At 38.2% G+C, this 16887-nt stretch overlaps 1 protein-coding gene across 2 annotated transcripts in view; it reads right to left on the reverse strand.

Annotated features, from left to right (window-relative positions):
• tecpr2 (tectonin beta-propeller repeat containing 2) overlaps positions 1 to 15685 on the reverse strand; it is a 95465-nt gene extending 79780 nt beyond the window's left edge. The window contains exons 1-5 of one of the 2 annotated variants that reach the window (XM_023799071.2): positions 15524 to 15685; positions 14257 to 14323; positions 12137 to 12384; positions 11907 to 12035; positions 10079 to 10210 (exon numbers count right to left, since the gene is read on the reverse strand). In XM_023799071.2, the coding sequence (XP_023654839.2) occupies positions 10079 to 10210; positions 11907 to 12035; positions 12137 to 12355 (480 nt within the window). In that variant the 5' untranslated portion in view covers positions 12356 to 12384; positions 14257 to 14323; positions 15524 to 15685. The remainder of the gene's footprint in view (positions 1 to 10078; positions 10211 to 11906; positions 12036 to 12136; positions 12385 to 14256; positions 14324 to 15523) is intronic. The other variant, XM_023799070.2, reaches the window with a different exon arrangement.
• Positions 15686 to 16887: the final 1202 nt, after the last annotated feature.

The raw sequence follows: 16887 nt of genomic DNA on the forward strand, positions 1-16887 counted from the left end.
GGGGAGCTGGCTCCAGAGGGGGGGTACTTTGCCCCCCCCCCCCGATCCTTTCCTCCCCATCCCTAAATGCTTCCCTCCTCCCGCTCCGTCACCCCAACACACATGTAGGGCTTTGAGGTGCAGGTGCGTCGCTGGGATGCAGGGGAGGTATTCCAGAGGTGTCTCAGTCACACATCACAACTTAGACACTTTCATTACTTACTCTCTCATGACACATACATTTAGGGCCTTGGGGGTGGGCACACAGAATGGCGTCCAGAGGGCGGTCTGTTCATTCAGCCTTACCTCTGGTGCCAGTGCCCACTTCTCAATTTTAAGTTGCACATAGACATTGAGGGTTCTGGGGAGGGGCCGAGCTGACACCAGCTGCTGATTGGCAGAGGGTGGTTAGCACCATGCCCTTCCCCTGTTTTAAAGCACTTTAGAACAACACACACCAACACCACATATGAGCGGGTGGAGGGAAGCATGGGGTCTTTTCACACCCCCATTCTCTGTTCACCATCTGGAGCCAGGGGCTGGGAGGAGCTGGCCGTCCGGTCGGGGTCTGGGCTGGTGGGCTTCTCGGCTGCTGTGGGGTCCGGGGTGGTCTTCTTGTCCCCATGCCAGAGGGAAAAAAGGGATCCATCTCCGGGGTCTGGTGGCGGATTGCCCCTCTGGGGGTGGTGGTGCCTGGATCTCAGAGTATAGAGTATATATGTGGAGTGTGAGTGTGTGTACGACGTTCATTTCTGTGTGTCTTCATGTTGGGCGAATGGGTGAATATTTGATTATGTGTGCATGAGGGTGGGAACGTATGCTTGTGTATGTGTACGCCTGTTTGTCTATACGCATGTGTCAGGTTGGGTCTTAGACTCCACCTGAAATAACATCTCAGGCTCTATTGCCCCCCGCCACACTCCATGCTGGTGGATGAGGCCCCCGGCTGCTGATGTGCTGGTGGTTCTCGATGTCCGGGGCTAGATGCTCTGGTGTGTGCTGGCTCACTCTCGGCGGTTGCCTGTCGGGGCCTGGTCCTTCCGGCTCTGTCGGGTCCCGGCTTGGGGGTGGGGGGGGCCTTGGACCTCTGGGCCCGGGGTCCGGTCTGCCCTGGTGTGGCCAGCCGCCGACGGAGCCTGCGTGCTCGCCGCCACGGCCCCCTGGGGCTCCTGCGATGTGGCTGCCGGATGGCCCCCCTCCGGAGCGGTCCTCTGCCCTTTTCTGGGTGGGGGCTGCAATTGTCCCTGCGGTGGTCCTCCTGGGGTTCCCGTGCCCTGGGGGGCCTCTGGATGTCTGGGGCCCAGGTCTCCTCTGTGTCGGCTTCATGTCTTGGGTGGGCGGGGCTGTGGCTCCCCACACACACTACTAGACATTTACATGGAGAAACCTTAGGAACACCAGCGCGCTGACACACAGGTGCTCACGGACACATGCTCACGGACACACACTGTCTTGATCGGCTGTTGCTTCTGGGCACGTATTGTAATGCTGGTTGTGTGTGCTGTTCAACAACATTTAACGTTTGATGGTCGTTGTGATTAGTACTGATGTTGTATGTTGTCTTTCTCTTTTCAGACATGGAAGCAGGATATCTGTTTGGTTTTTTTTTCTGTTTTGTTGTTTGTTTTTCTCCCTTTTTTTTTTTTTTTCTTTTCCTCTCTCTCCCTCTCCACCCCTTATTCTCCTTTGTTCCCCCCCCCCTCCCTCTCCTTCTTTTGAGGAAGTAAATAAAAATATTAAATAAATAAATAAATAAAATAAATACAAATAAAGTAGTCCTACGCAGAGGGGGCGTGGAGGAGGGAATATTTATAAACTAAAAATAAAAAAATTTTAAAAAATGGATGACATCACAAATGAGCTCAGTAAAGCAAAGCAAACAGACAATCTTGGTCTTATCAACTACTCTCTCTCCTTGGTGTTGATGTAATATATTGAGAAACCAAAATGCTGACTGAATTATGACTGACTGCAACCAGCTTTAGCCATAACCAACTCACAACCACAAATAGCATAATGTCTTCTATGTTGAACTTAGGTTAAGTCCATGGCAAGAAATGTATTTTTTTATTTCATTTTGTCATTTTGAACCAAAGATGATGTACATGAATGGCACCTGATGATTATCTAACCGGGAAGTAGGGATCATCATTTGCAGACCTGCACTACACCTTTCCTCTTCCTACCCAGTGTTCCCCGACAGTGAAGTTCAACAGTAGTAAGTTAGCATAAAATTAAGCAAAACATTCTACTTGTGATTTTGTTTTGATTTCTTAGGACTAAAATCAGCATATTTCTCATTTTTAAAAAGGATGTTAGATAAAAGCAGTTGAAAAATAGTTCAACAACCTAGTGTTCACCATTCCTTATCTACGGCAACAGCAGGATTCCACTGAAGTAGAGATCTGCATCCCCATGAGTAACATGGCAATAGAGTGCAGTGAGGGACAAATTTTCATTTTTCAATGCAGAAGCGTGGTGGCAGTATAGGACGTTTAATAATATATATATCTGGGGAGGGGACTTTTGCTCCCACACCATAAAAAGGGGGATTATTTACAAAATTTTGTGGGCATTTTTAAAGAATAATAATGAATGCATAAAGTTTACTTTTAATGTGAAATGAGCCGAGATTGAAATGCATACAATAACCACTACCTTGTGCCAACATGACTAAATAAAAAGCATACTACTGCTGTTCCAGAGAAGCATGCAATCATCTGTACATATAAAGAATACCATCTGTATTGCGAGAGAAAGCAGGACACAATCCTTATAATTTATTTAGCTTTTAATAGCCTTTGAATATATGTATCATGCATTAGTTTATAGTGTATGTATATATATATCCGGATTGAATCCTAAAAAGTTCGAGTTCTGATCGAATTTTTCCCATAAGAAATAATGGAAAACCAATTAATTGGTTCCCGGCCCCCCAAAATTACACCTAAATATGTTTTTTTTTTTTGTTTTTTTGCATTTAAATACAAAATGAACAGGATAAAACAAGAGGAGTATTTTTTTCTTAATGGCTTCCAAAGCAATAAAGATCTTATCCCAACATTACCCCTGTCCTGCCCCGATCGTCCGCTCCTTCGGTGTGCCACGCCCCCTCGTTAACCTCGTGTGGGATCCCCATGTGATCAGCTGTTTCTGGTTGTTGTCATTAGTCCTCTGTATTAAGTACGTGTTTCAGTTTGTTTCCCCAGTCCGGTCATTGTATTGTCCGTCTGCGTTTTGCCTGCCTTACCTGTAATTAAACCCCATATTCCCCGATACCCTGACGTCTGCGCCATGGTCTCCATTCCGCAGAGGTGTAAAGAGTACCTGAAAACCATACTTGAGTAAGAGTACAGATACCTTACTGTATAAATTACTCCATTACAAGTTACAAGTCACCAATTCCAATAAGACTTGAGTAAAAGTCGTAAAGTATCCAATTTTAAAAGAACTTAAGTATTTTACTCGTACTGAATGTAGGCTCAAAGAACACCAAGAAATGTGGAAAACAAGGAACTATTTATTTATGAGGCTTTATTTCCTAATATAGACATTAAATTGAACACCTCAATGTTTCAAAATGGCAGAAGAAGAAAATAGAACAAAAAGTCAGTCTCAGTCAAACTCAAATGTTCAAAAAAAAGGTAAAACAATAAAAAAAACTAATAAAAAAACAAATTCAGAGCTGACTTTAATGGTGTCTTAAGGGCAATTCTTAAGGGCAATTCTTAAGGGTATTTCAAGCAAAAATGGAGCACTCCTAGTAATAAAATAATGACTTGAATTACACCATGATAATTATCAATATCGTTTGATATGATCATGATAAAAATATTTTTGCTATATCGCACAGCCTTAATGGATGCTACCACAGTGGCTTTGCTAACTAGCTAATAACTAGTAACCCATAGGAAGCAAGCTGAACAGTCGTTTGAGCAGACAGTAATATCTGATGACGCACAAAGTCTTTAAGTGTCAAGTCTTGTTAACTACATGGAAGCTATATTATCAGCAAGAAGGTCTTTACCTAGTTACCATAGTTTTGGTAGTGAGTCGGCTAGATAGTCAGCTAACTGATGGAAACGTTTAACCAGCAGCAAAACAACCACAAACAACCATGCGGGTCCCACAGTAAAATCTTTGTGCAGTAATTGACAGTCAATAGTGTGTCTAGCAGAAACATTAACAAACAAAATAATAAATAATAGATAGCACTGTTATTACACTGGGATACTAAAGATTTTTAACTTAATGACATAACAGGTACTACAACGATTCCGTTCTGCGAGTTCGCTTTGGCTTCCGCTTTAAGACGTGTTGGACAAGGGCGTGGCTTTCGCGGTACGAATGGGCCGGGTTGGATGTGGGCGGGGTTGGATGTCCAACCCCGCCCTCCTGCAGGCTGCAGCCAGACATACTTGAAGAAATTAGCCGTGGTAGATAAAGATCCTGACTTGTCGCACGCAATCACAATGTAGCGAGTAACGGTAAGCGTCCGTTCAAATGTAGTGGAGTAAAGAGTACATATATTCAGTCACAAATGTAGTGGAGTAGAGAGTAAAAGTTGCTTATATTTTTGATACTCAGTACAAGTACAAAGTAGCCAAAAAAATACTTAAGTACAGTAACGAAGTCCATTTACTCAAGTACTTTACACCACTGCCATTCCGTCCCCGCTCGGCACAACAATATTATTATAGTTAAACGTATTAGCAGCTGATTCTGGCCTGCTAACTATTCTTATCCTCCTGGATCTGAGTGCAGCCTTTGACACCATTTCTCACCACACTCTTTTGAATCGATTAGCATCAATTGGTATTAGTCAAATTCCCCTCGCTTGGTTCACCTCTTATCTGTCAGGTCGCTCCCAATTTATCCACCTCAAATCCTATTCCTCACGTTCATTTTCCGTCTCAGCTGGTGTGCCCCAGGGTTCAGTATTGGGGCCCCTACTTTTCATTATTTACATGCTTCCTCTCGGCTATATATTTTGTAACTACAATGTTAACTTCCATTGTTATGCTGATGACACCCAGCTCTACATTTCTTCTAAACCAAGCTCCTTTCTTCCACCCACATCCCTCTCAGATTGTCTTATGGAAATCAGATCATGGCACTCATCCAACTTTCTCAAACTCAATATTAGTAAAACTGAAGTTCTACTAGTCGGTACACCTTCAACATTAATCAAGTCCCCTAATTTCACTATCAATATTGATAAGCCTGCCATCCACCCCTCCACCCAGGTTAGGAGTCTGGCCGTAATCCTCGACAACACTCTCTCATTTCACTCACACATTAACCATATCACCCGGTCTGCATATTTTCATTTACGTAACATCAATCGACTCCGTCCTGTCCTCACCCCCCATGCTGCTGCCATTCTCGTTCATAGTCTCGTCACCTCCAGAATCGACTATTGCAATTCTCTTCTATTTGGTCTTCCTAAAAAGTCCCTCCGTAAACTTCAGCTCCTCCAGAACTGTGCCGCCCGACTCATAACCCGCACTCCTTCCAGAGAACACATTACCCCAGTCCTTCAGCAGCTTCATTGGCTGCCCATAGATGCCAGAATAAAATACAAAATTTTGCTTCTTACATTTAAATGCATCCATAACCTGGCCCCTCCATACCTGTGTGATCTGATTCACATCGCCATTCCGTCCCGCTCTCTCAGATCCTCATCTGTTCCTTATCTCAGTATTCCCTCTGCCCACCTTGTCACTATGGGAAACCGAGCGTTTAGTTGCTCTGCACCCCTTCTCTGGAATTCACTACCACCCACTATTAGGAATTTAGACTCACTTCCCTCATTTAAGAGTAAACTCAAAACCCATCTTTTCAGACAGGCTTACTCACTTTAGTACACATCTCTCATCTTAGTCGCTGCTTTATTTTATTCATGTGATTTAATTGTTTTATGTATTTTTATTTGTTTTTATTGTTTATGCTCTGTAAGGTGTCCTTGGGTTTTTGAAAGGCGCCCAAAAATAAAATGTATTATTATTATTATTATTATTAATGGTTTATTATTATCATTAAAATAATGAATAAGAAAACTTTATTTTTAAATGTATTTTATTATATAATAATAATAATTACTGTTACTGTCTATCATTGTCTAAATGTAATTTACTGTCTAAATATATGTATTCAGCTAGTGTAAACATGCACGATGCTATCACAGCGAATGCGAGGCTGAGACTGAAGCTTTACCCTTTGTTTCCGCTTAGAGACGTGATTACTAACATCTTGTTGGTTGGCTAGAGGAACACTGCTGTGGTTCCTAAACATCTCCTCAGGGGCACCTCAGCCATTTCATGTATTTGTTAAATTTCACCACCAGCTCACATAATTCATTAATGAAATTAGTTCTAAAAAGTCACAGAGGAAGTGATTAGCTACATGAGGTGTGCTAGTGGTCAAGTCAAATAATACATGGATATATTGGATTGTTCCTGCAAATACTGGGGTAACTTTAGGAGAGATTTTGGAATGGTTAAGGAATAAAAAACACTTTGACTGACGTAAACAAGTTCAAATTCAAGCAAATTTAAAACAATCACAGTCAATCAAAGTGCTGAACAATATGATTCATGAGTCTCATACTGTACTTGACTCATGACAACAAGATACAAATACATTGATCATAAACACATGGACAGTGCCCTAATAAAAATGACCACAGCGCCAAGAGCAACTAACTCTTGGGATCTAAGCCAAGTGAAATAAAACCAAAATAGAAAAATAAAACAGGAAGTAGAAATAAGTCATTAATAAACCAAATTTATAATTGGGCATTTCCTAAATGGACAATAAAAGGCTCTCAAACTGAGCTAAAAGCTGTGGAATAAAAATATATTTTGAAATTTAAAATGAGATTTAAAAGATGATAATGCAGGGGCCTGCCTTACATAGGGTAATTCATTTCAAAGTTTTGGGGCAATGACTGCAAACACCCGATCACCTCTTTGCTTCAATCTAAATTTCAGAACTACTAGACGGTGGCGGTCTTCTGATCTCAGTGGTCTGTGTGGATGATAAGGTTGCAGAAGGTTAGAAATGTAAAAAGTAGCTTGACCATGCAGTGATTTAAAAACAAATAAAAAAAATAATTTATCCTAATCCACACATGGAGCCAGTGGAGGGAGGCCAGGATCGGCGTGATGTACTCATGTTTATGTGTGCCTGTAAGAAGATGTGCTACAGAATATTGGACAGCTTGCAGGCGTGAAAGCAAAGATTGACTGATACCTGCATAAAGGAAATTACAACTAATATCATAGTTTTACATTAACATAAAGATCATTTAAATTTAAATTTTCTGTGACTGCCTAAGACTTTTGCACAGTACTGTTACATGAAAACTTCATTACTTATTTTAATTTTATTAAACACCCTCTTTAGAAACTGCTGAAGATCTTTAGACATTTGGAAAAATAAAAGGCCATGTTTTACAACTGTAAATGCAAACCAGTCCCTTCAACAAAATAAAACTAAGATTGCAAATTACAATACTTTTTAACCAGTGAGCCGTTCGGCCATGTTTTAAAATGTAATAAAACCAGTACCAATTTATTTTATTCCTTGACTCCTTCAACTACCCCATGAAATACTTACTCAACAGTTTGATTTTAGCTGTGAATGCTAGGAGTCCATGTAGCCTCACAATCGAACCGAATTCAGTATAATTAATGCCCAGCCCTAGGCGAATGAAGAAGTTAATGATCGGTGGGTAAGCAAACAAACAAGCCATGAGTAAGCAAACAATCCAAAGCCATGAAATCGGTTTATATGTTTTTGGATGAATGCCTCTATTAAAAAAAGAAAATTAGCCTCCACCAGGTATCATAACAGAGTTTCATAGTACTATATTGTTATAGTTACATGTTTACGGTATGTACATATGTAGTGTGAACAACAGCGCTGTTTGTATAAGTGTGTGTTTAGATGAAAATGGTTCTTTTTTATTTATTTATTTTAATCTTGGGGGTAATTTTTGCCCCTTGATCACAGTTTTTAGGGGCATCCTGAGATTTCTTGGAACATTTGTGCCCTTTGTCCCCTGTTAATTTCCAACTCTGGCCGGTGGGAAATGACTGATTTGTTTGTGGGAACAGGAAAAAGAATTATAGTAAGTATTGCTCAAATGAGTTTTTCTTATTTTATCAAACTATTATTTATGTCTGTTAGTAAATAGAAAGTTACATTCAAATTTTTGCCAAATAAAAGGAAAATAGGCTGCTATGCCCAATTTGGTTTTTACATACCCAGTCTATCCTGGAACTTTCGGAAGGATGTGAGCATTTTGGAAAAAACTCGTAAGCTCCCAGCTAAAGGCAGCAGAGCCAGCACAAAAATCTCTAACACCTGAGGATGTAAGTGCCTGCTTAAAGAAAGGTGAATATAAAACTATAGCTACTTAATGTCAAACTGAGTAAGGGAAATCAGATATTTGGTAGTCCTTTTCATTGTATGCGACGATAATGGGTACCACTTGTCTTTTGCCCATTGTGACAAACGCAACAAGGTGCTATCAGACAGGTAGTGTTCTCCTGGGAGAACAAGTCTGGCACTTCAGGGCCACGTGTGTTCAGTTTCGAAGGGTCAAACTACAATGACATTCACTGCAAGTCGAAGAAAATCAAAAATGACAACTGCAATAAAAACTGAAACTCACAAATGTAGGAATTTTGTGCAGATCTATGACCTGTTCTTGCAAACGTTGTGCAGGCAAAATATGCATGACTGGCTTATTATTATGTGGAGAAACATAGCCTGTTTTAACTGTTGAATGTTGGACATAGCTTATTTGTTCAGGCTGCAGGTTTGTCTTTATTCTTTACCTGAAAAAAAATCATAGTCAAATGAAATGTATTTTTCCTTTGCGGGCGAGAGCAGGAAAAAATATTTTACAAAATATATAATTAGTAGCATAATTAGAGAAAGTTCTGGGTGTGTACTCTATATTGACACTTCCATGTCTCACTCTCACCAATGTGGGGAAGCAGTTAAAATGGCAAACAGGATGCTGGGCTACATCTCCAGGTGTTTTTAGTTTAAATCAAGGGAGGTAATGCTAAGATGATATAATGCCCCTGGCAGACCTCACCTTGAATACTGTGTCCAGGTTTGGTTACCTTACTGCAAAAATGACATTGCTGCTTTAGAAATGGTCCATCACAGGCTAAAAGAATGATTCCTGGCCTTTGGGGGATGTCTTACGAGCAGAGGTTGGCCAAGCTGAATTTGTTTAGCCTTGAGCAAAGGACACTAAGTGGTGAGATGATCCAGGTATATAAGATTCTAACAGGTCTAGATGCCATTCATCCAAATTGTTACTACAAAATATCTACTAATTCAAGAACCCATGGCCACTGTTGGAAACACTTTAGTTTGGTTCCGAGAAAGAACTTCTTCTGACAGCCTGTAATTAGAATATGGAATAGTCTGCCCAACGGGGTAGTGCAAGCTAAGACCCTAGATTCCTTCAGATCTGAAGTTGAGAAGATTCTGCCAACTTTAAATCATTAGATTAATCCCCTCCAAGTGACCTCTATGGGCTGAATGGCCTACTCTCATTTGTAACTTTATGTTCTTATGTGGCCCTTTTAGTGGCTGAGTCTAACACCCCTGAAGAGTGTCTTCTTCATGCTCACATTCCTCCTCATATACTATCATATATTACGTTCCCTAGGCCCTTCTTGATGGCTGCACACATCGCTCTCTACACCTTTTCAATGATCATCTTTTGGCCTTCGTTTGATATACTTAATATTGACTGAATATGTTTTCCAGGAGAAGAAACAACACAAGGCAAAAAGTCAATGTTACAATATCTTGCTGTGTTCTGTAGATGGTGCTATATGACAGCATTTCCCACCAGAGAAAGTGGTGGGTTCTGGGATAGAGGTTGCAACAGCTCTCAAATCTCAAAACTGAACTACTTGATACATGACAAAATGCACACATAATTGATTAGTACCTAACAACAGTATCTAACATACAAGTAACGTAACTACCTGAGAAAATTTAATCTCCTCACACAGATTAATGCCAGAGGACATTACAAACCATACCTGAACTCATTAAGCCCTACCTGGTCCAGATCCACTGCAGAGTAAATGACCTTCCCCTTGTCATCCCCAGAGAAGAGCTTCATGCCATTTGCACTCCAGGCCAATGCAGTAACTGTACTCTTATGCAGTCCAACCACATCAAAGCGTCTCAGCTGTTGGCAAAAAAATAAATAAATAAATCTCTTGTACATTTTCATCGATGGTTGGAAGGTGGGGGGAATCATAAGTACTCAATGCAGATATAAATCAGGCAGATTTAAAACTTTAAAAACTACAGTAAAAAGCCAATGTTATCCATCTATCCATCCATCCATACAATCTTATACAATTTTAATAAAATTAATAACATTGAAACAATTCAATCCCCAGTTAGGAAATGTTATATGATGAACAGGTCTAAGATTAAACCTAATCATATTACTACATTTTTCAAGGCTCTCCATCCATCAGTCTTACATAATTACTTATCCAGAAAAAGGTTAGCCTGTATCTTGGTCCAGTTAGGAAATGTTATATGATGAACAGGTCTAAGATTAAACTTAATCATATTATTACTACATTTTTCAAGTCCCTCCATCCATCAGTCTTACATAATTACTTATCCAGAAAAGGGTCAGCCCGTATCTTGGCCCGGAAATCAGAGGGGTGGGAACTGTAGTGACTGAGCTACCACGACATTGTATATTTTTTATATAATTTTGAATTTGTCAGTTTTATATGTAAAGATGATTCAAATACTCACATGAATACATGAATCGTTTTACAACAGTACAGATATTTCAAAAAAGCATTTAACTTATTTCCTCCTTGTTGCTAAGTCACAAATTAACACTGCTTTTTTACTTTTCATAATGTTTAGTTTTCAGATCAAAACCTCCTGGAAGCAGAAATACTCATGCAGCAAACAATGGTGTATTTTTGCCAACTTTTTAAAAAAAATATTTTGCTAATATTCATTTAAAAACTAATTAAGGTTGCAATGTGTTCTACCATTTATATCAATAAACATGAATTCAGAATGCACAAAAGTGCTGGACGACCTTTAAGAAAAATAATATTCAATATTTAAAAATATCAGGAGAATCAATAACATTTAAGCATAATGTAATATGATGATCTAAATTATTGCAACATTTTTCAGTTTTCAGGATTGATTTTCAAAACACCCCAAAAAAGACTACAGGAGTTTGGGGCAGAGAATAGAAAAAAGAAGATACTTCGGAATTATGCTTGCATCGCTTGTAGGTATGTTTAAAAATTTGTTTAAACTAGAATGATCAGATAAGCCATGTCAGGGGAAACACTGCTCCAGGTTTTACAAACTACCTTAAAACTGAAAGCCCCCTGTGCATGGATAATTAGTTTAATTCTTTTTGTGCTTCCACAAGTTTGTTTCCTTGATTGAAAGATTCATCCAACTGTTATATTAGTGACACATGCATGATTGTAGGAGACTGGACAATCAGTCCACAGCTAGAACTCTATGCTAAAGTGAAATTCAGGTCCTTTTAATTGAAATTGAAGTTTTTCAAATCCTATCCAAGTAATGTTAACTTCAGATGTTTTATCAAGTTTTCAGTATCAGCTCAATTTCTAATGCTGAAACATGTATAATACAACATAATAAATGCAAACATAATACAAAATAATACATTATAATAAAACAATTTCCTCAGTGATAATAAACATTTGCTGATTCTTATTTCTGATTCAAAAAATGGTTCAATTAACGACATACAGCTGCATTTTATAAGATTCAGGTATGTAAGTCGGTGATTCAAGTTCAAGGTAGTGTCAATGACAATTGGCTACAGCAATTTACATTTCATTCAGAAATGTTTAGATCACCTGCTTATTCCGACCAGGTAGGGGTGAAACTAGCTGGAAGATGGCAACCCGACCCGAGGCTGTGCCCAATGCTACCAGATCATCAAAACAACTGAGCAGCTTCACGGCTGTTATGGCCTCCATTTTACCCTGAAAAATACACACATGCAATTTTTAAAGGACAAACTATTAAAAAAGCCAAAACCCAAAAATTTTATAATTATGAAAATTTGAAAATGTTACTTACGTACCTCAAGACTGTATTTATTCATCTGGCTAAGATGCCTGCAGTACAGATAAAGCATTCCAATGCTGCTACCCACAGCAATGTAATCACTGCTTGTGTCCAGAGCTGTTAAATACACCTGTACTGACCGGAATCCTTTCTGGACCTTTACGGGGATGTTGTTGTATAGATAATAGAGAGGGCAGAATTCCTTCAGGGTGATCTGGACATTGTGAGAAGCCATAACTGTACAAAGATGCACCAATTCTGCAGCTGAGGGTATGAAAAACAACACAATGTAAACATACATACATACATACATACTCAATTATCATTTAGTAATGTTTAAATTATAACAACCAAACCTCTTGAGCCTAAAATGTCATTTTTCCATCAGTTACCAAAATGTTTGGGACACCTGCTACACAATGTATTTTTGATGCTAAAACAATCTTGCTTCTGTCCCAAGAAGTACCAATATTGGTAGTGTTCAACTTCTGTCAGGCATGATGCAGATGATCTAGTTCCACATCTGATTAGCTTAGAATTTTTGGTTTTACACCAGGTCTCTTTATTTTCCACATTCCAAAACATTTTTACTAAATTATCCTGAGTTAATTTTAAAGCTTATTGTGATCATTTACAGAACAATTAACATAATATTATATATTAGTATAAAACTTATTGCCAACATTTTACCTAAAGCTCTGATTAATAATCTATTATAGATATCATAATGATCATTATGAAAATTAATAAAGCATTACAATCTCTTCTAAGGCATTATAGCATTAATTTAATATTTCACAAGCTATAATGAAGGTCTCATCTATAATGCATTATAGATACTTTCATAATGTATTATAATGGTTGGTATAAGAATTAAGGATGCTTTGTACTGCATGAGTGGACAGCAAAGTAAGAATTTCATTGTACTGAGAAATACTACTTTTTCTGTACATATGATAATAAACGCTTTGAATCTTGAATTGAATGATGTAGGTATATAATGTTGTTTTTTTACTTTATTAATGCATTATAATACGTTATGGATGTGTTCACGGATTCTTATAGACATGGCATTCATATAAAGTGTTATCAACATATTTTACATTTAAGGATGCACAATGTAATTGCAATTATATGGCACATGTACAATAATCATCAGCGTCAATGTGATTGACTCCTGGCTAGTAGACCCAGGGTCAAAAGTTAAAATATTTGGAAACTTCTTTCCTTGTATATACAGTGAGCTGCCTGGATCATCACTGGAAAACACCTTATAAAAACCTACACATGGCACCTGATGGGGAAGGGAATTATTTCCACATCCGTTGTTTATAACTGCTTTTATAATGCACAGCCACAAGCCCATTACAAAATGCAGAGGCCTCACCTTGACAGATGAACAGACCTGCACACACAAGCACAAAGTACAGACAATCTAAAGACCATAGCTGTCAAGTCTCCCGTTTTGGCCAGGAAACTACCGTATTTTACCCCTCTTTCCCGCCGTCCTCCCGTATTAGTATTTTCCTGTAAATCTCCCGTATTATAATATCATTTAAAAAAAAATCCTCTGCCTCTCCAAACTGAACTGTCAGTAGCCTCACGAGAACTGCCAGCTGCAGTAGTTTGCAGGTCATTTACAACATTAACCAGGTCATAAATGCGGAGGTTAAAATGGCAATGCTGTGTGCATTGCCAACGTTACTTTCACCTTGTGTGACGACTTCAACGAGGATATGAAGTCTGCAACAAATTTGTATAATAAGTCATTAGTGAATGCCAGAGAGCCATATGAGTAAACATGAGAAATTAAAAGAAAAAGTGTAATGAAAATAAAATGTAAATGAGAAGTGGTTATTTTAGATTTCTTGTACACCTGTCTTAAAATGTAAGGGATACTGGAGCTTGGTTGGGGTGGTGGGATGGCTCGCGGTGGGTGCCGGAAAATTTCCCTTATTTTCAAATCCAAAACTTGACAGGTATGCTAAAGACTACACTCCATCTAAACAACATGTCTTGTACCGTGAGATTAGATGATGTAAACCCATGACCCTGATGCAACCCCATGCATGTAAACCCACATGAAACATGCTAATTCCATAGGCCACTAAACCAGAATGGAATTGATTTCATTACCTTGGAGGTCACGTTGCTACACATTGAGCATAGCTTTCCCTTCTGTCTACAGCCTTCCTCATGGCAACTGGATTGAACAGCATTCATTAATCTATGCCTGATTTTTAAGCAAATGTTCTAAGAAACCATGTAGTGTTATCTATTTTAATACAAGCCTCAGCAGGAACCTTCTGCATGCTAAAAATCAGGAAATATAGAAAATATGTAACACTGCAACTACGTTTGTCATTACTGACATGCATCATCTTTAGACTTTTTCCTGTTCTAAAATAACTGTAAAAAACAATGTTATAAAATTAAATGTAATGAAATATTGTAAAACAATATTCAATCAGTACATTACATTCCCGTGTATCTTTTAAGTAAAAAATATCTGGGGGAATCTTCAATAGTCAACATTATCTTCTTGGAAGTTGGTAGTGTCCTTTATACAGCAGACCACTAAAATCAACTATCATGCGGATAATCAGCGGCTTTATAATACTTTCAGAAGTCGTCTGGTGAAGTCTGCTAACTTCTTTCTATTGTGGTTTCACTGTGCATTTAAGTCATAGACATTATATATAAACCAAAATTTTGTACATGACATAACTTGAACAGTACACACTTAACATGTTAAGTAATCAAGAAAAATAAATATTGTGTTCCTATGCGCCATGGTATCGATATTAACTGAGTGATTTCCGAGGATAACTGACGTAAACTGTGGATGTGAAACACTTTGAAAAAGAAAAACATCCAAGAGATCTCTTAGTGAAAGTGGACTGAAATACATTGAAGAACATGTACATTAAAATGAATCGGATACCCTCTAGTAAACTACGTTCTCTTAAGATGCAAGGGTAGTGGCGATTTTCCATATGACATTTTCTTCAATTCATCATAAATAAAACGATTAGCAGAATAACAAGATAACATGAAACTAGCGAACTATTTACAAATTTAAAGCGAAAAAACAAGCATCGTGAATCTGAGTTATTACTAATCAACCAGCTAAACTTTGCATCCAGTCATCTAAATATCCAATCAACTTGGTATACTGGTTTCCTAAAAATACAAGCCCTTCACTAACTACAGAACACTGCTTCCATTTATCAAGCTAGTTAACATGCAAATTGTTGAGTACATCAAAAAGCTTTTAAAAATCTACAAAACACCATTCTGTGTGACGAGAGAACACCTTCGGAAGTGTCAGTAAACAAGATTAAAAAGCAAGAAGGCTAACCAGTTAGCTAAAATAAAAATGACAAGACAACCATTAACTTACATTAAATTCTCGTCATTCACGGAAAATGAGAAATGTGTAATACGTCACAGTCAAATGTTACGTTTGTCCATAAGAAAAAGCAGTGAGATATAATTTTATACTAATCAAGAGCTAGCCTTTTTGCAAAGTGAAAACAACACACTACCCACATACAATGATAGGTTGACATTTAGCTCCGGAAGTGACGTAAATTGGAGTGCGTCAACTAAAAATGCGTGTGTACGTCGATACAAGTAAAGGACTATTGTAAGTTGTAACTGTTGAAAATAAAAATTCAGAATTAAAAAAAGTAAAGATTATTGTGTTACCGTTTTGTTTTAAAAAATCTGTCATCTGCCCTAAGTTTCCATTTTACGCAGAACCCCAGTTTTGAACCGATGAAGTACGGATCGAGTATCCTCAAAGCACTTTATGCGGAAGCAGTCTTGCGTAAACAATTGTGTAGAGGCATGCGTTATGTTAGGTTATGATAGTAATGTATACGGAAATATGCATTTTAACATCGAAGTTAACTTGAGAGTTAAAAAAGACTTTTTAACTGTATTATCAACCAAAATAATAGTTCGATCGCAGTCAAGTGGCGAAGCTTGGAAGAAAATTGCCAATAAGTAAAAAATTTATGTAAATCTATTGTAATTCCTATTGTAATTATTTTTCTCCCACGGGGCCTTAGGCGTTATGTTTACAGTGTATGCGTATATCACAGCTAGGGTGACCAGATAATCCATGTCATCCCGGACACCTTTAGCTAGGACAGGATTTGTAATCTACATTTCAATTAAAAGGACCTGGATTTCACTTACGCACCGAGTTCTTGTTCCGTTCTGATTGGTCAGTCTCCTATAATCATGCACGTGTAATGTTAATGTGAAACAGCTGGATGAGACTTAATTCCAAATCTACTTTTTGAAAAAGTTGGTGGCATTGAATTCCTCCTAAAGTGTAATTTTTCTGTGAGTAAACTTCCAATCCAATTATCTAACTTTCACAAGCAAGCACTTGAATCCTGGCTTCTTATATATAACCATAATTATTCTCCCTATAGACAACTAATCTGGAATAATAAATATATCAAATTTAAGAATAAATCCCTTTTCTTGCACAATTGGGTTGAAAACAACATCTTATTAGTGTCCCAGCTGTCTAATCAAGAGGGGCAGTTGCTCTCATATTCTGAATTTCTGATCAAATTCAATGTTCCAATATCTCCTAGAGAATTTGCTATCGTTTTTGACGCAATTCCTTCAGGTCTTATGCAACTTTTGCAAGATACCAACATACCAAATAGACTGCCAATATCTAGAACAGATATCACTATTAATGGTATTAACATAAAAGACAGGAAATGGAATAATAAATTTATC

This window comes from Paramormyrops kingsleyae, chromosome 14, assembly GCF_048594095.1.
Source record: "Paramormyrops kingsleyae isolate MSU_618 chromosome 14, PKINGS_0.4, whole genome shotgun sequence".
Taxonomy (NCBI): Eukaryota; Metazoa; Chordata; class Actinopteri; order Osteoglossiformes; family Mormyridae; genus Paramormyrops; species Paramormyrops kingsleyae.